The sequence below is a fragment of the Poromitra crassiceps genome (genome assembly GCF_964638095.1).
Source record: "Poromitra crassiceps genome assembly, chromosome: 18".
Lineage (NCBI taxonomy): Eukaryota > Metazoa > Chordata > Actinopteri > Beryciformes > Melamphaidae > Poromitra > Poromitra crassiceps.
Genome location: NC_139636.1, coordinates 1,429,700 through 1,450,077, shown reverse-complemented (window position 1 = coordinate 1,450,077; position 20,378 = coordinate 1,429,700). Strand labels below are relative to the sequence as shown.

The following is a 20,378-nucleotide window of genomic DNA, read 5'->3' as shown; positions in this document are numbered from 1 at the left end:
TTAGGGGGGAAATCAGCTCAGTTATAAATAATGTCATGTTAGTTTTCTCTAGTAGCTTTGGTTGATTTCCTGAAATGAATACAGAGGCAATATTTCATTCATTCTTGATTTTTTTAATTAATTATTGCAAACATTAACTTTGTTCACACAACCAATCACTAAAGCCTGGTAAAGGGGTCTCGTTCAATCTTCCATCTACGTATTAACTTCATCCACACAATCAGTGTGTTAAACCAGTATGCCATCATCACTGTGGAGAAAATAATGAATATTCTCCCTATTGATTATAATAATGATTACATTTGTAGTGCACTTTTCTAAAAAAAAAAGGTACAAGGAGCCAGGAACAAAATCAACATATTAACAACTATTCAGCTGTAATAAAGGGGAGACTTCTAGTGCTTCTCCATTAAGGCCCATGCAGTGGAACAGAAACAGCAGAAAATATTACAGCAACATCAAAAATATGCAACAAACATAATATATATATAGACCACATGACAGTTATGTTTTCATATGAATAAACATCCGTTTCGATTCGCTCTGTCACTGACTGATATAATACACAGAACAGGAAAGACAAAGAAAACAGCACCACCTATAGAAACTCAAACGTCATTAAAAAACAATTCCAGGATAAAGATGTCACAGTCCCGCCCACATGTTTGATTGACAGGTGCTAAGTGCAGTGTAGAAACACCACAGCAATGAGCACTGAGCAACAAAGATGGAGACTAAAAACTTCAAAAGAAGAATCTCACTCATCGCTGCTTTAATCACTCCTGTCTTACTTTAGATCACACAACTCAGCTGCAGCTCCAACACCAAGGTAAAATCCAGCATAGAGAGGCTGAGTGAATGTGGTCTGGACTCTGTGGATGAGAGTCATGGTTTCAGAGACGCTGTAGAAGGACAGAATACCTGCACTGTGATCCAGGTACACTCCTATTCTGGAGGACAGCGGGCCTGGGATTAGAGTGCCCATTTTGTTATGTACGAATGCGTTCAAATATAATGACCAACCCTTGTGATTGTATCCAAATCCACATTGCTCCCACGATCCTTCTCTGCTAATATCCTTATATGAGACGGCCATGGCTATGAATCCCTTCCCACTCCGACTCCACTCCACCTCCCAGTAACAACGTCCAGTCAGACCCTCTCTACTCAGGACCTGACACCAGCGAATGAATCTGTCTGGGTGACTAGGATATGACTGTGTTTCTGTCATACATGTTGCTTTTCTGTTCCCATCAGATAATAACAGCCGTGTGTGTGCTGTGTTTGGATCCAGTGTGATCTGACGTGAATATTGTAAGAAGTCGGCTCTGGTCTTGGGCTCTGGTTGTGGCAGTAACACATCCACTTCAGTCAATGACAATGAGATTTTAGAGCATTCCTCTGTAAGAATGGCTTGTAGTTTATCTCTGGCCTCTGACACAGCTGCAGTCACATCCTGAAAGTAGCGCAGAGGCCGGATATCGATGCTTGGGAAGTCTGTAGATTGACTGAGATGTGACAGCGAGGGGTAACTGTGGAGGAAGTGGATGTGATCCTCTGTGTGTGAGAGCTGCTCCAGCTCAGCGTCTTTCCTCCTCAGCTCAGTGATCTCAAGCTTCATCTTCTCCTGAAGTTCTTTGGCCTGACTTGCTTTATTTTTCTGCGTTGATCTGATCTGCTGCTTCACTTCAGAGCTTCTTCTCTTAATGAGATGGATCAGCTCAGTGAAGATCTTCTCACTGTCCTCCACTGCTTTATCAGCAGAGAGATCGATAGCTTCCACCTCCTGTTGAAGCACCTTCATATCTTTCTCTCTGTCCTGGTATCTCTTCTGGATTTTGTGCCGACTCACCCCGAGCTCTTTCTGCCTCTCGGTCCTTTCTGCTGCAGCTGAGACTGTGTCGTGGCCTTTATGTTCATCCATGGAGCAGAGAAGACAGATACAGTGCTGATCAGTGTATCTGTCGTCATGACGAGAGCAGATGTTCTCCTGAAGCTTCCCTGAGGGGTCGACCAGCTTGTGTTTCTTTAAAGGAGCTACATCATAGTGGTGTTGGAGGTGCTGCTCGCAGTAAGAGGCCAGACACACCAGACAGGACTTGAGGGCTTTCATCTTTCTCCCAGTGCAGACATCACAGCCCACGTCTCCAGGTCCAGCATAGCAGCGATCAGGAGGAGCAGCTGCGAGTCCGGTCTTCCTCAGGTCTTCCACTAACTCTGCAAACATGATGTTTTTCACCAGGACAGGCCTCGGTGTGAAGGTCTGTCTGCACTGGGGGCAGCTGTGGATTTTCCTCTGATCCTCTGCATCCCAGTGGCTTTTAATACAGCTCATGCAGTAGCTGTGCCCACAGGGAATAGTCACTGGGTCCTTCAGTAGATCCAGACAGATCGAACAGCAGAATTTTGCCTCGTCCAGCTGTCCTTGCTGCGCCATTTCTCTTTTCAATAGGGGTGGGAATCGCTGAGTAGCTCACGATACGATATCGTCACGATACTTGGCCCTCGATAACGATATATCACGATACTGCGATACTGCGATACTGCGATATATTGGAAGACGATACATCACGATACCTGTGTAACAAGTGAAAAAAATACCTCTGAAGGCAAAAAATCATGTATTATGCATTTATTAGCAGAATTGACATGAACTCTCTGAGTTCACTCACTCACTCATACCATTTTCGATACCACGGAGGAAAAGTTACACATTAAGTCTTTTTATTATTACTATTAAAACAAGAAAACCTATAGGCTATAACCTACCTACCTACCTATATAATTTCTAAAAGTAGATATTAATGATCAAACATTTCCATTCATGTAGCCTACAGTAGTTATGTTTTTGTTTCAACTACAAACATAAATAAAGTCAACTTGGAAAAAAAAAAAAAAAAAAAAAAAAAATAATAATAATAATAATAATAATAATAATAATAAACATATCGATACTTGGCGCCAGTGTATCGATAACGTATCGCGGGTGGAAATATCGCGATAACGTGGGTATCGATATTTTGTCCCACCCCTACTTTTCAATGACAGTGAATGTCGGATAGTTTCACTTTCTCTTCACAGAAAGAAGTTGGGCTGTGATCCAAACCAAACCTCTGTTCCTTGTCTTCATGTTCATTTGCTGATCTGCAGTGAATGGGCTTGTCAGCTCTGTCACGTGACGTCACAACATGCTCTTTACACCCATCTATAAAGCAGCAGATCTGTGAAAGGGGAGGGCACAAGGAAATATCTGGACAGAACAGAATGGAAGTGGCTGCAGGCTGCAGGCTGTACCGGGTATCAGGCTTTGCTTGATTCCAGGAAGAGGAGCAGTACTGTATTTAAAGAGGCAGTGTGTGTGTTTAGCCCTCATTTACAAGTAACATGATTATCACAAATAAAAGTGGAATATAGTTAAACTTCATCATTATTCCTTTATTTTACCAGGTAGATTATTGAGAACACATTCTCTTTTACAATAATGACCTGGCCAACTTGGGGTCAGTGATCTCAATGGGATATTAAAAAACAGATACCTTTATCTCTCTCTCTCTCTCTCTCTCTCTCTCTCTCTCTCTCTCTCTCTCTCTCTCCCTCCCATGCATGGGCGTTTGCTCTGTGTGGAGAGTGTCAGAGTTTTTTTTTTTTTTACTTAAAGCTTATTAGCAGTAATTAATTTGTAAATGATGAGGCATGGTGGTGCACACCAGCTCTGAAAACTCAAGCACTTTGACCTGTAATTAGCAACAGTGGATTGAGCCCTTGCACCTTGAATGACCTGCACCACGTCAGCAGCCAGACCAACGCGTGTCCCTTTCAAGAACCAAACCATGAGCGGCTGCCCCAGGTGGGGCATTGCCCCTATCGCTCCACCCGCCTGAGGCTAGCACTCCCCAAAACTGGGGGACCGTCCAGGGCGGGGCCACCTGTCCCATCTCCACATACCACGGTGCCGCCGTGTGGTCCGGCCCGGGGCCACCAGGATGATCGACAATGTCTCCATGGTCCGCCACGTCGGGGTGTAGTCTCCATTCGTCCTGCAGGGGGTCGCTTCTCAGCATCAGGTCAGCTCCCGTGTTCTGCAGAGCCCTGAGAGAACGAAGGTGCTCTGTGGCCCAGAGCCACAGGCACAGGGCAGCCCCCAGCATAGGTACGGACCCCAGTCTGCCCTGCTTGTTGATGTAGGCCACTGTGGTGCAGTTGTTGGTCCTCACCAACACATCCTTCCCCTGTGAGTGAGGGAGTGATGGCTAGCCATGTGTCTTTTGTGCCTTATCGTGTCGAGACGTAGATGGCTGAACCATCTTTGAATCTTCCTCATGTGGAGGAGACCGAATGCAATGTGAGACAACTGGGACTTCAGAGCATCCAACCTGTCTGGGGACAGATTTGCTCTCATTGAGTTGGAGTTTATGTCTACACCCAGATAAATTATTATATTATATATATATATATATATATTATATTATGTCTACACCCAGATCAACTAGCGACTAAGAGGGAAGCAGAGAACTCTCTTCTGCCAGTTTACCTTGAGTCATCCTCTTCCTTCTACATCACCTCCCCTCGGCCATATCTTCCTCCTCTGCTCTCCTCTTAATATTTGCTCATCTTGGAGCTAAAGAAAATCCCTTCCACCTCTAAGGTCTCCTTTCTATTATTTATTTCTCCCTTACTTATTTGATCATTCTGGGCTCACCAGAATATTTTTTACATCTAATATTATATCTGGGCGCTATGGCTCTTAATTGTTCTCAAAAATATCCTGTCTATCTCTCTGCTCCTCTGTTATCATTGCTTCTATTCCTGGCACTTCTCTGTTACATGATCATTCCAGTAGCATCATTCAGGACACATAATAATGTCAGGACACATAATAATGTCAGGACACATAATAATGTCAGGACACATAATAATGTCAGGACACATAATAATGTCAGGGGACCTTGGCTCTGAACTTCACAATCCTTACTATTGATCGCTTGTAATCAACCTAAGAATTGAAGCTTACTCTACTTTTGTACTTACTGTGTGTCTCCTTGTAATTATGCTACGTGGGAAACAAGTGTGGGTGCGTGCGTGTGTGTGTGTGTGTGTGTGTGTGTGCGTATGTATGTGCGTCATTCCGTTCATTCATGCTGAAAGGTATTTAGGAGATGTGAATGTGGAGGTGAGAGGGAAGTCTCCTGTGACTAGCCTGATATTCAGACTGCATCGTCAACTCATCCCTCTCCACCACTGTGGAGTGGGCGTGGCTTCGCAGGTCTGGAGCCAGGCTATCATGTGACAGCAGTAACGAGGAAGTAACCAGATAGATGAAGCAGCTGTAATCATGCTAAACATTCACTTAGCTGCTGGAGGCTGAGTAGACTGAGGTTCCAGTTCATGACCTCAGAGTGACACTACACACACTACAGTGCACTCCTCTTATAGTGGTCACCTTGGGACGGGTCATCTTGATCACTATAAGCGGATTCCACTGTATACGCTGAAAGTCTGGATTTAAATTAGCCTTCCCAGACAATTTTGTGATATATCGTGTCGTTCCTGCCACCTGGTTAGGGCTGGCTGGGTATTGAGAACCGGATCCACTTTAGTCCTGGTTCCAAATGGCCTAATTCACTGTAATCGATACACATGAATGATACATGCTATCAATTATTAAGCATGTTGAACAGCTGGATGCTTCTGGAGTAACATCGCAACAACCTTTTGAGATATTTACATCATTGTCTCCTATTATAGATTTTTGCACTTGTGCTGCACCGTGTCAACCATCACAACAGTAGTAAATGCTGTCAGAATACTGTATTGTAATTATGGGTAGAGCATGCTTGAACGACCCATTGAAGTCATAAATACAGTGGGAAATATTTGTTTTTTGGTTCAGTGATGTTGACCTCCAAATAAATTGTTTCACTTGTTCTTTGACTTTAGCCCCTTCTGGTACGACCTCTACACCCACGACTGCGTGGCGACTCAAACTTCGAACACCATCGTGAAGTTTGCAGACAACACAGCAGTCGTGGGGCTGATCTCGGGGGGGCGACGAGACGGCCTACAGAGAGGAGGTGGGGGCCCTGGAACAATGGTGCCAGGACAACCACCTCTCTCTGAACGTCTCCAAGACCAAGGAGATCATTGTAGACTACAGGAGGGGGGGGGGGGGCACACACCCCCCAATCACCATCAATGGCACAGTGGTGGAAAGGGTGGACAGCTTCAAGTACCTGGAAGTCAACATCCACCAGGACCTGACTTGGGCCGGCCACACCGCCACTGTTGTCAAAAAGGCCCAACAGCGACTACACGGACTCAGGCGCCTGAAGAAATTTGGGCTAAGGCCAGAAATCCTTACGGACTTCTACAGAGGCACCATTGAAAGCCTGCTGACTGGCTGCTTCACCACCTGGTACGGGAAGTGTACCACCATGGACCGCATGGCGCTACGGAGAGTGAGACGCGCGGCCCAGCGCGTAACAGGATGTGAGTTGCCAGAACTGCATGAACTGTATAAACAGCGGTGCCTCAGGAGGTCCCTGAAGATCATCAAAGACACAAACCATCCCCACAACAGCCTGTTCTCCCTGCTACCCTCAGGGAGAAGATACAGGGTTCCAAAAGCACGTACAAATCGCTTGAGGAACAGTTTCTTCCCGCAGGCCACGAGACTCCTTAACATACACAAATAGTGAAGTAGCCGTACTGTACCGTACTGTAGCTGCTACCATTACGTATGTCTAATGTTTAATTGTATGTTTAATAAGGAATATGCTATTTGCACCTGTATGTCAAATACGCCGAATTTAAAACGCAGAGTTTAATTGTATGTTTAATAAGGAATATGCTATTGGCACCTGTATGTCAAATACGCCGAATTTAAAATGTTTAAGCACGTTTAAAGTATGCACAAGACATGTGCACCTATGTGCAGTGAATATGCCACTGTCTCTGACTTGTCTTATCACTATACTGCCTTATTGCTTGTTGTGTCTCTTGTTGTTTTTGCACTCATATGCCCTGTTATATTTGTACTATGTTGTAAACGGAGTTCACAGCACAAGAATTTCACACGTGATACTTGTACCATGGAGTGACAATAAAAATCTTGAATCTTGAATCAAATGTGCCTTAGTTTTTTTTCTGACAAATGAAAAAGTAGTCTCCACAGCCATGTCTTTCTTTACTAATAAGCTAAACCACTAAAGCTATGTATCTTTCGTTCTCTTATTGTTTTACTGTGTGCAAATAAATGAATAACAATCAAATAAAGCTATGTAGTCTTTTAGCCGTAACAATTTATACAATAGTAATCAGTAAGGGGATCGATAAAGAATCAGATTGGTCAAAGTAATCAAAAATGGCATCAGAATTGTTCAGCCTAAAGGAGACCAATGATGATTGTGAGATACATGAGCACACGTTTTGAGGGTTGTGATCAGCTGTAGCCAATGAGAGCTTGGGAGGAAACTATACTGTAGGTGGAAGCAGTGGGGAACTATAAAGAGAAATCAGAACAGACATAATGCTACTCTCTGGTGTGAGTTCTACATCAGGCCCTCTGTTTCTTTTCTGCACACAAAACCCAGCAAGCTGCTGTTCCATGTCCAGCTCATTTGGCCCAGTCAGTCATATGAAAACCTGTATCGAATATCAAGATCCCTTATGATCCAAAATGCGAGTAGTGTGCCCCTAAAGTTGTGTAGTGTGCTCCAGACATTATTGCATGTCACCCTCTCTCCTATTTTTCCTTTCACTCTCCCCTCTGGACGAATAAAACAGAAATGCTGTTGAAGAAATATGTTTTTTTCCCCTTCAGATTTATTTACCCAGGTAAGGTTTTGCTGACCATGCATGCTCTTTCTCAGCAGCACCCTGCTACCCACTCATATAGCTGTTCCTCTCTCTATTTATGGTGTGGCCGAAGGCCGAGCCGTCTAGAACAGGGTTTGTCTGTATGTCTGTCCCCACACAAGTAGACCAATCACAGCTCACGCTGCTACACGTGCATGACGTCATGAAACCGAAACTTAGGAATCGAACAGCACGGAAGTCAAAGGAGCCATCTGCTATTTACTATTTCCAGCCCACTAAATGTTAATATCTGTGCAAATATCCATGCAAAAATTACAACAAAAATCTCAATATCGTAGCTTAATGTGGATACGGGGGAGCTCGCCACAACATGCGCCTTGGGGGGGTTGGCCACTCACGATGTCCCCATGTTGACAGTGGTGCCGGGGGGAGCCACCTGGCCGCCTCCCCTCCCAGGCCGAAGCGCAAGCAGGTGAAGTTCGCAGACAATACCACCCTCATAGGGCTCATCACAGACGGAGATGAGTCGGAATACAGACAGGAAGTTGACCATCTGGTAGTCTCGGTTTCCAGACGTTTGGTGAGCGGCGCCACCTAACCACCAAAAGTCGGGCAATTTACTGTTCCAAATCTGGTTCATTGAGCCCGGCGAGAACGGCCGGCAGCAGACACGCCTACATTTATTATTAGAATTTTATTTGGTAGCGGCAATGCAATGTTTCATAGTTCCAATATAGAGCAAGACACTGATGTGCTGCAAAGAGAGTTTATACCTGTTGTTTATTTTACAATAATTTGTCCTACCCGGAAATGGTCCGCTTGCTACAGCGCTTCACGGTAGCAAGCGGACCACTTCCGGGTAGGTCATCAGCAGGCTCTGTAACGTTAGCCTCGGGAGTCAGGCTTATTGCTGGGGGAAAGACCTCTAGCCACCGGGACCGGATGAAACACGTCCTATTAACAGGTTATGTTTGTTTCTAAGTGATTAATATGTTTCTCCGCAAACGCGGCGATGTTTTGCGAGACACGGGTTCTGCATGAGCGTCACCCCCCCCAGAAAGCAGGCCCGCCCACAGCACTCATGATTGGTTATCCGATGCAAGGCTTCCAACAGCACCACCTAACGTTATGAAAAGATTTAAATAGTAATATTCTCAGTCTTACAGTAGTGAAACGGATTAAGACTGAGAGCTGAGTCTAACCATCTGGTGACTTGGTGCAGTCAAAACAACCTGGTGTTAAATGCTCAAAAAACAATGGAGATGATTGTGGATTACAGGAGGAACAAAGCCCCACCTTCCCCCATCACCCTGGGTGATGGGGGTCCTTCCACTTCCTGGGGACCATCATCAGCCAGGACCTAAATGGGAGCTGAACATCAGAGCTCTCACCAAGAAGGCACAGCAGAGGATGTACTTCATGCGGCAGCTGAAGAAATTCAAAGTGCCAAAGGCCACGATGGTGCACTTCTACACCTCCGTCGTTGAGTCCATCCTCACCTCCTCCATCACCGTCTGGTATGCTGCTGCCACTCTCAAAGACACTACCCAACTTCAGCGCATCATCTGCTGCGCTGAGAAGATAATCGGATGCAACCTGCCATCCCTCCGGGACCTGCATGCAGCCAGGACACTGAAGCGGTCTCGCAAGATCATGGCCGACCCCTCCCACCCTGGCCACAAACTCTTTAAGACACTCCCCCACGGCAAGAGACTGAGGTCTGCCAAGACCAGAACCACCTGCCACAAGACCAGCTTCTTCCCAACCGCCATCAGCCTCACCAACAAGGCCCGGAAACCCCTTACGCCAAGGACCTCACCAACAACCCCCCCCACACACACATACCCACTACCTCCTCCAAAACTCAACTGAACCCCCCCCCCCCCCCCCATAAAACTGTAACTCATATCTAATTTAATGCCTGTTTAACTGGGACTGTAAATTCATGTAAATTCCCTGCACATTTAATGCCTATTTAACTTCTATTTAACTCAGTCTGTAAATCTCATGTAAATCCAACGTAAATTAATATTTATTATCCACAGAACACTTCACCACTCATGAACATATTGTATATATTTACTCGATTTCATTGCACTTGCAACTTTGTGATTGTCTTTAGTTATCTTCCTACTTCTTATCTCTGTATTGTTAGGAATGATAGGGAGGGTTATTGTCCCTCTTCTCCTTTCTTCCTTGTTTCCTTTCCTAAACACTTGTGACTGGTTTTCATTGAGAAATGAGGTGTGGTTAAGCTGTGTGTCCATGTGATGTCATTGAGGTGCGCACGCAGCCACTGAAGCAGATTTATGAATGAACACTGCCCAGGTGTGCGCGCGGCAGATTTGAATGAATGCTCGAGACACACTCACACACTTCTTTTTGGACCGATACACTTATTTATTGAGAACCAGCTTTTTGCTTTACATTGAGGATCCTTCCTAAAACAACTTAAACTGAACTGAAACGACAAAGACGGAGCTCGCCGCTCTGGAGAGCCAAGACGGGGCTGGCGAGGCCTTGTCAGAGGTCCGCTAACGTAGTCAGCCACTACATGACATCAATCTACTACTACGGTAAGCTGACCCACCTCTACTAGTGACTTTCTCGTTTGGAAACCAGTCCTTTGTTTTGTCCATTTCTATCCCCTCTTTTCTGCTCTTTCACATACTCCAGGTTAGGACTAGCTTCGATAGCTAAATGCTACAAACAACTCTTGTCCCCTAGACTGCTAGTCCGTAACAGTATATTGATGTGACCGCTACGCTGCATACAGACACTAAGACAAATTCCTCGTATGTAACTTGCATACTGTGGCAATAAAAGTGATTCTGATTCTGTGGTGTCACAGCTTCCAGCCTGGGCAGCAGGCGCTCAGTCCACAGGCCTGGCTGGGAAGCAGCGGAGTCCTCCGGGCAAGGGGCACGCTGTCTCCAGTGAGGGAACCCATCCCCTGGCATATATAAGCAGCAGGCCGACGGCATGTTCTCCTGCATCCACATTGCATCCAACAGTAGTGTGGAAGCCCCAGCATTATTAGACTCTGTCTCTCTTTTTTTCTTCTTCTCTTTTATAGAAAAATGGGCAGGCACAGGAGAAAAAGATCAGGTATGTTTTCACCTTAGTCGGACCCAAATGTGGTGAAGTAGCGGTAAACAGATAAAAATGCTATCCGCACACTTCTGTCAAGTGCTATTTATTCAGCTGAGCTTTTGGTCAATGGACCTTCATCAGAGAATGCTTTGATAAAGCATCTTTCAGCATTTTTCTTTTTCCAGTGTTATAGGTGATTTATAACGGTAACTAACATCCGACGTCCGACTTAGGACAATAGCAGCAAAAGTGACAATAGCACACGCACACCTCGTCTAATAACATGTAATAATGTTTTCCGGCGTTATGGTGCAATTCTTTATATCCCCTTTCCTCAATCACCATCCTTCTCAAATAGCTCTTCCTGTGTCAATCTCTGTTTCTGTCTTCTTTATTGGATGGGCGAGAAAGAGACATTTTCATTACTGTTAAGCTCTGCTAGATTGCCTGGGAGGAATCGATTGAGCGCAGCGGCAGTAGAAGTTATGGTCGGGGAGCGAGGAGCCTCTTCCCCCTGGTGACGAGGCACCGTGTCCGCACTTCATTTCCGTGTCTTCTCTCATCCCCCTCAGTGTTTTCCCTCTCGTGTAGCGCCGCCGCCGCACCATTCATTGCATAAAAATCAAAATTGCACTATTGCAATTTCTAGATGGCAAGGGGCTGCTGTTTTATTTAGTCCCAGGTGACCGACCCTCTGAACAAAGTGCTCTGGTGCTGTGCACAATCTCATTATTCAACTCACTCACAATCAATATCCAACTCACACGCTAAGCATCACTGCTGACACCGCCCCCCCTTTTTTTTTTTTTACGTTTCTGAAGAATAAATTGTAAAGACAAATTGTGCACACAGGCAATTCATCCACGTTTCGTTATTCAGTTAAACAAGCAAAATAGTAAACATGTCCCCCACCAGTGATGTAGTTCCACCCTTGTGTCAGTCCCATTCAGTGTCAATGCTGCCCCCTAGCGGCACAAAGTCAATATTACTCAATATTGTGCGCCACAGACAGACACAGTTCAAGCCCGCCCATATAATAATTTGAATGTTATTGTTAATTGATGATTAATTTGTTTAAAATTGTATATGGACTGTGTGGACAGAACTTGAAAAGATAAGATGGCACTTTAAAAATGTAATTTTTTATTTTATTTTATTATTTATTTAAGTAACAGACAACCTGCTTGACTTTCAAAACAAGGCCAACAATGGATAATAATTGCAATTGTCATGTTGTTGCAGATCAGGTAAACTGATGCCCTTTACCCGGCCGTTTTGAGGGACATTTCTGGCAACCAAGTAATGCACACACACATCAATCAGCTCTGTCTCATGTTTCTAGACCATCACCTTCCAGTTACTGGATGGGAGCTCCACCCCTCTACCCCCCCCCCCCTCTACCCCCCTTCCCCCCTTCCACACACACTCACATAACTGTGGGTGTGGCGCGCCCACGTAGCGCGCGAGATGCCTACCTACGTCAAAGTTCCGGCCGTTTTAGCCCGATGTGAAATTGGTTTTGCAGCAATTATTGATAGCAACCTGCAAGTAACATAAGACCATCATCTCATCATCATCACAACCACTGCCACCATGTATCACTCTCTGTTCCAAACACTAAACACCTTCTACATTGTGGTTGGGTGACCAATATATTTGATTTTGCTTTGTCACTGTGTCCTGACCACAGGGTGTCCTGACCACAGGGTGACGCTGCATTTCTCTTCTCTGACCTTGTTGGAGCGGGTGGGGAGGAGGTGGGCTGTCCCTCGTATCGCTCTCATTCGCCCCTGCTGGCCCCTGCGGTGCTGCTGGAGGGTGTGTGTCTGTGTGCGCGCATGCAAGAGACTCACTTATGGGACACTTTAACCGCTCCTGAACACTCACGCTGTGTTTTGAACACAGAGACAGGCATGTACACACACATACACACACATCACAATCACAACGCTTCTTTCGGCCTCCCTGCACATCGTCTTGCCTTGTGCTTTCTAGTAAAAGCCTTGCCCACTCTCCAGCGCCTACTAGTGGGAGCATGAGTAGGGTGAAGAGTTTCATTTTTTTAAATTCAAATCCCTATGAGTTTGCGTGAGTTGGACAAAGCCATCCACTATTTTTTGGCCTCACGTTTTGTAGCAAAGTGTTGCCTGTCGCCATCTTGGAGTCCTTGCGCAGCTCACGGGAGATGGGGGTTTCCCAGAGCCGCAGCTCCGCCTGCTATTGGTTCATGATCGGCAAGCAGCGCAATCACTGGACAGGCGACCTGTCAATCACCCTCTTTACTATCGTCTATGTTACTCCAAACGGGCGAGTTATAGAGAAAATGACCCCCCTAGAGTTGTTATGAAAAGGTGAAATTAGCTATATATATATATATATATTAATCACTCTTACAAAGTGGGGAATTTTAACATGGGGGTGAACAGGAACAACGGGACTTCTGAGTCCTGCCTCTAGTGGCCATTCGAGGAACTACAGCTTTCAGGACTAGTTCTGCATCTTCATGGGAAAACCCCAGAGCTTGCCCACTGGTTTGCAGCTGCCGGGGGCTTCGCAGAAGAGCGAGGATGATCATATTTTACACTTTTTGAATATTTCACATTTCAATATTTGGTGCTGGGGTCTCTGGAGAAGGGCTTTAAACGGCTCCATCAGTGTGTCTTGAATGGGCCTCAGCGAATCTGCAGCTGACTGGCTGCCATGTGCATGCTAATGCTAATCTGACAGCGCTCCACATGCAGCATCATCATCATCTTGGAGTGCTCTCCTCCTCTCCTGTCATCTCTCTCAGACTCGCCCCCCCCCTATTCGCTCAGGCTATCCAGAGCCACGTGGGCAAAAGATACAGTATAACATTTCTTCTGTGCATTTCTTTTCATGGTGTTCAAATTTCACCCAGTGTCGCTGTGTAATCTTCAAAATTAATTTTCCTCCTAGAGGAAAATACCCACCACGCATGGATCTACTTTTCTGGCCAGAGTTCATTTTTCATGACCCTGCACAGCTGATCTGAGAAGGCAAACTGGGATGTGAGAGCCAGCCTCCTCTAAAATACTTGTGTCTGCGAGGCTGCAACATTTGCCCTATTTTGAAATGGAGAACTTTCTGAACTAGTTCATCTGTGAATAAGGACTCGCGACCGTGGTGTGAGGTGAAAGTGAAGGTGTTTATCCCATGTGATGTGCTGTAGCATGCCAGCTGCAGCAGGAGCAGATACAGGGAATATTATGTTTGAATGACCCCAAACCCTTCTAAAATCAGGGGTTTTAAACGTGGGAGGCAGGCCTCCCCAGGGGGTTGGGGGTTGGGGGGGGGGGGGGGGGGGGGCTCCAAGCATTTTCAGGGGAGGCTCAGTGAATGGAAGTGAACAATATTACATTAGTTATTAAATTAGTTATCAAAAGGAAATCTTATAGAATAGTCTACACATGTTTGTGTTTTGGTTAAAGAGATAGATTAGAGATACAGTAGTTTGGGGGGATTTGGCAGTTCTCCCCACTTTCCCAGAGTCAGGAAGAAATGTAATGTCTCTTCAGACAGACCTTTTTATGCATTTGATGTAGTCTGAAGTGTCAAACAGCGATAGCAGTTTATATATAGCATATATATATATATAGTTATATATATAAAACATATATATAGTTATATAGCAGGCTATCTTGGCTCAATTGTTGAGTGTCTATCGGAACAAATAATATAATCATGATCCCATAGAGGCATCCAGGAATTGGGCGAGGGGGGGGGTGCCTGTTTCCAAGCTTTGTCTGAGGTGAAGCCCACAGTCTCAGACTTTGAAAACCCCTGTTCTAAATAGTTCCCTTTGATCAGAAGCAGTGTGAGTCTTGCGCATACTCTTCTATCATCTTGTTGAATCATCCCGGTCTTTGTAGCTCTCTGTTGCGTTTTGCCCGGCGGTTATCTTATCCTGGTGGTAGGACGAATAAACTTCAAGTTTGAAGTTAATTTTGAAGAGCTGAACTGCCCCCCTCATACAGATTGGAATGTGCCCTACATTCATAAGGTAATTTCACTCCATTATTGGAAAGGTACACGTTTGTCCTCTCAATGCAAATAGAGCTATGAGCTTACTTCTGCTGATTGAGAGAGACAGACAGAGAGGGAGGCGGAGAGATAGAAGCCGAGGCATTTCTTCCAAAGTGGCTTATTGCGTCATACATTATTGAAGCAGCTGCTGAATTATGCAAAACGTTGATATTGATCCCAGTGGCTTGCCGTCACTGCAGTCTGAGAGAGAGAGAGAGAGAGAGACGAGGAGGAGGAGGAGGAGGAGGAGGAGGAGGAGGAGAGTGAAGCAGAGAGGGAATTAGGGAGGAGCAGCCCAGTCGCCAAAATAAAATGTCGTGGGAGTTTTGTTTCAAATTGTAACGTTGAGATTGTAAAACGCCACGTTTCAGAAACATTATTTTGCCGACGTTTTGTTTAAAATGTATGTCGATTGTATCCTGATTTTCCGACGTGTAAAATGCCAACGTTTTATTCTGCCGATGGAGTTGCACGTGACAGTATGCATCCTCAGGGTTAGGGTTAGGTTAACCCTAATTATTATTATTATTAATATTAGGTTAACCCTACTCATGCATGCATGCATGAGTTAATTTCACACTTTTGATTTGGGAGAAACACATTCCTGGTACAAACGGCACATAATGAGAGGTAAGACGTGACTTCAAAAGTAAAAGGAAGATGCAAGAAAGTGACTTCAGAGAGGGAACTGAGAAAGAGAAAGAGAAAGAGAGGTTATAGGAAGGATAATATCAGCCCTGTGGGAGCCATGCTTTCGCGCTCCGCCATGCATCGATTGATGGACGGCATCTCCCGGAGGGCTAAACAGAGTCTAGCCCCGGGTTTTACAGGGGCGACGCAACAGACCTCAACAGATAACGGCACTCAACCAGAATCCATTGAAGACAGTGCTGATCTCTGGCTCTCTGTACCACCAAGGCCCATTTTACACACGGGAACGCCTGTCATCTGTCCCAAAAATGAGATTTTTTTCCATCTCCAAAGTGGCCCAGATGGAATGTCCTTATTTACGATGCAGTTAAAATGTCAGTTGTGGGTCAGACGAAAGGGACTGAAAGGGAATTTGAAGTAGACTGCATCAGAACTTCTCCTGTCTCCTTTCCAATCACTTCAGCCAGACCTGTTATTGTATTAAGTGTATGCTGTATGCTGTGCAGTGAGGAAACCTCACTCCTCGAGACCTCAAGAAGACACTCTAGCGATAGATGCTAGAGCCCATGGGCTTTAGCCTCCTCACTAGAGCATCACCTCTCATATGCCAGAGGTTGCGAGTTCGATCCCCAGCTGTGTGACTACACAACACAGGTTATTGGTGACGTGACCCGGATGGGGGGGGTGAGTGTCACGGTAACCAGCGGTCGTGCTGTGCAGTGAGTAAACATCACTCCTTGTGACAGAGGTTCTCGAACTTTTTCATCCGAAGGATCCCTAAAATGACACAAATAAGACCACGGACCCCCAGTTAATAAGATTTTGTATAGGGCCCACCATCTAATATGATTTTTGCTTTCAGATGTTTTATTACAGAAGGTGCATGAAACCCATGACCAAAACAGTCATACATTCTGTCATTGTGTTAGTTATGGATGGTATTATAGTAGGGAACACATTTTAATCAATTTCCTTAATTGATTCATTGGTCATCTCAACAAACATTACAAAATGTTGGGGTTTTTACACCTGTATTTAGTCCTATACTCAACAAGTAAATCTACGAACCAAATGTCCTGTGCTAGCTGTCATTGTGCTTGTAAATGTGCTGTAGTTCAACATTGTATTACAATGTTTACAATGAATACTATTGTCTTTTTGGGTGTAATGCTCCTACACTGGACTTTTTGTCTGCCTGCTTGGCTTTCTTCTTCCTCTCTGTATACGCGATGAAAGTTAAAGTTCGCCCTTATGGTGTTAAATCATTTCAGCAAAAAAATAAAATAATAGCACATATTCTACATTGTTGATTAATCGGTTAATATATGTTTGATCAATCAAATTCTTAATGGCCATTAATCATTGAAAATAAGTTATCCCACTTTTTGCTGGAAACCTCCTGGGACCCCTTCAAGGACCCCTGGGGGGCCACGGACCCCACTTTGACTGCCTTAGGAGATGCTCTAGTCTAGTGACTATGTATGTTAGGGCCCATGTGTTTTAGCCTCAGAGTGTCTGCCTCCCATGCCAGAGGTTGCGAGTTCACTCCTCAGCTGCGGGGGATGTTACACAACGCAGGTTACTAGACTTCACCAGAACTTCTCCTGCCTCCTTTCAAATCACTTCAACCAGACCTATTATTAAGGAAGCTATGCTTGTCTTCTCTGCAACCTCAGTTGTGCATTGATAAACATTTGAATGACTCAAGTGTTTGTATAAGTAGATCTGTGGCACATATACCGCTTTTAGCCATCTCGAGTTATGACAATGATGTTCTGTTGCCATGACAAGAGGAAATTGCAGCCTTGTAACCGTGGACGTGGCAACCCCTTTCTCACCTCTTCTGATTGATTGGCAGGGAGGCCAGGAGGCGTGGCAAAAAAGAAGAGCTGGAGTCAAACTTATTAGCCCTATTGGTCCACTGCTCCACAGAGCAGCTGAGCCCAGCATTAGGATTAGGCCTATTTGGGTCGGACAACTAATACACTAATACACTATTGCTCATTCACTGTGTTTTCATCTACAGCTGCCTGCTACTCTTCAGTCAAACAACATCTATTCAATAAAAAGGGCTGAGAAATATATAACTTATTATAGAAAGTAATGAATATACTGGATAGAAAATAATGATAGAAAATAGAAAGTTGGAACTACATTGATGCATTGATTACATACATTGATTGATACACTTTATGGACATTTGGTAAAGGACTCTAAAGGGATATTTTATATTTTATCTTATTCTATTTTTATTTTATTTTATTGTATTGTCTATTTTTGTCTTATGTGTTATGCTATGCCTTTTGCTTTGTTTGTATCTGTTATGTAGGCCTACTGTATCTTGTCATTTTAAATATGTGTCGGACCCCAGGAAGAATAGCTGCAGCTATGCTGTAGCTAATGAGGATCCTAATAAACTAAGCTAAACTAAACTCTGTGTGCACTGCTCCTTTTCACTGTATGAGGCCCTTGTACTATTAGGGCCAAGGCTGTCTGATGTCAATATTTCTGCATTAATGTCACTTTAATATTGTATTGCTGACTGAAGTGAATGTGATTGTGATTAGCATTAGGTTCTAGGCATCATGCTGTGTTGCAGACTGCAGACTAGGTCCATTGCATGCTGTGTTATGGCGTACCCTCTTAACTCTTTACAACTCCCTTGGGCCCGTGGTTACATAAATAACATATGAGCCCACCTCTTCTCTAATGAAAAATTACTTTTGGATTAATATTATCCCTATAGGGACTTCCAATGCTTCTGCGATTACTCAATAGTGAGCAGCCTATAGTGACCTTATCCTACTTCATGGTATTTTAATCGCCCAATGCATCATTATAATGTTAGGAACTGAGATTTTGTCTCTTGTACTCACTAGTAAATTTATCATGGGCTATTTTCTATGCAGTGCTATCGTATTTTTGCCATCTCCTATGGAATTATAGGATTTGTTAAATCGTATTGCCTCTTATTTCCATAAAATAGAATAATTTAGAAATTGTCAGTTGACAAGAGTGACTCAAGCTCTTTCGCGTATGAGGTCTGTGAGAGGTGTGGTGCATAACGCCATGCGCGCACACACACACACACACACACACACACACACACACACACACACACACACACACACACACACACACACACACACACACACACACACACACTTGGGTCTGTTTTGTTCTCGATCCGCGTATATAAAAGCAGTCCACCCACACTCGCTCGGAGCGCCTCGGCAGTGAATGAGTTACTGGTGCAGTGTGTGAGCGTCTTGCGCCCCTCCCTGGTCAGTCCGCACGCTGACGGCTGGCTGGCTGCAGACACGGATGTTGCCGCATCCATCTCGGTGCGCTGCGATGCGCTGCGTCCTCTCCAAATGTGCCAAATCCCCTCCTCTAGCCTAGCCTCTCCCCGCCTCTCACACGCACCGCCGACGCTCCTCTCTCCGGTTTCTAGACACACACAACTCTCCGGCAAAGTGGCTCATCACCCACAACGGTACGTAAACTGTTTCTGAAATAGCCTACATGGTGTGTGACATTCTGTAGCCTGACGTGAACGTTTTCAGACTTTCTCCTGCGTGGAAGGAGTTGATGGCGACGGTAGGTTTAAGGAGTGGGATGCTGCCTGTGGGAGGACTGCTGCGCATTTTCCTCTAGTTTCCGTCCTGTTTTTATACGGAGATCTGATGATCAGCTTACCTTCTTCAGCTGCTTCCCACAGACGTGACGTTTATCCTAAAACGCCCGGCCGCATACTAATCGTTTTTTTAATCATCTGTTTTCGTGCGTGTGTTGCGTAATAGCGACCAACATTTACAAACAAAAGAAAACAGCTCCTATTTATATAGGCTACTGATGCGTTTTTGATGGGTGTTATGAGAGAAGTGTGGAAATGTAGACATAGGCTATATATATTATATATATATAGGCTATATATATATATATATATATATATATATATATATATATATATAGAGAGAGAGAGAGAGATATAGATATATAGATATATATAGATATATATACCGGTAGTTATGATAGAAGTGTCTGGGGGAAATCAGGGCATGATGAGACAGCATAAACTCGTTCAACAGTCTACCATAAGAGGAGGCAGGGCAGGTTCAGAGGATTTCAGCGTCAGTCTTTTCTTTATCCAAAGTAATAGGATTACTGCAGGCGATAGCCTTATTTCACCTGTTTTCTTTGGGAAACAGAGCAATAACCAATGTGGGGACTTGACAGAAATTAATGCAGACTTTTTTGTCAGGGAAAAGTCAGGGATAATGCATAATAATCAATAGAAAACTTGCAAAAATGTGGCAGGGTGGATGAGTGGTTAGACAGACTGCCCCGACCTGGGAGGTCACAGGTTCGAGCCCCAACAACAGCTGGTACATGGCAATTAACTGAATCCCTGTACCTGCCCAGTCATTGTGAGTCACTCTGGGTAAGAATGTCAGCTAAATGCTTTAATGCAGGAGATGCAGATGAAAATGCAATCCGATATAGACTCTGGAACTGCCTCCCTCTCCGCATCCGTGCAGCTCAGACCCTGGACACTTTCAAATCCCACTTGAAGACCCACCTTTTTGAATTAGCCTTTAAATAAAGCCCTCAGCCACCTTTTTAATTTTCTTTTGCTGTGTAGCTAGTCAATGTCTTTTAACTCTTCTACTTATTTTATTATATTTTTTAATGCTTTATATACTTGTTTATGCCTTCTTGCACTTTTGTGAAGCACTTTGGTTGCGGCTCAGCCGCTTGTAAATGGGTTATAC

At 44.6% G+C, this 20,378-nt stretch overlaps 2 protein-coding genes across 2 annotated transcripts in view; one reads left to right on the top strand and one right to left on the bottom strand.

The window, feature by feature from the left end:
* map1ab (microtubule-associated protein 1Ab) overlaps positions 1-20,378 on the top strand; it is a gene marked incomplete at both ends in the record, with an annotated part of 96,730 nt that overhangs the window by 24,129 nt on the left and 52,223 nt on the right. The gene's annotated exons all lie outside the window — the stretch shown is intronic.
* Positions 788-2,437, bottom strand: LOC310792686 (tripartite motif-containing protein 16-like; the record flags this gene model as incomplete). The annotated part of the gene is made up of 1 exon (XM_083654408.1): positions 788-2,437. The coding sequence occupies one exon, from the start codon at positions 2,435-2,437 to the stop codon at positions 788-790; it is 1,650 nt and encodes a 549-aa protein (XP_083510534.1).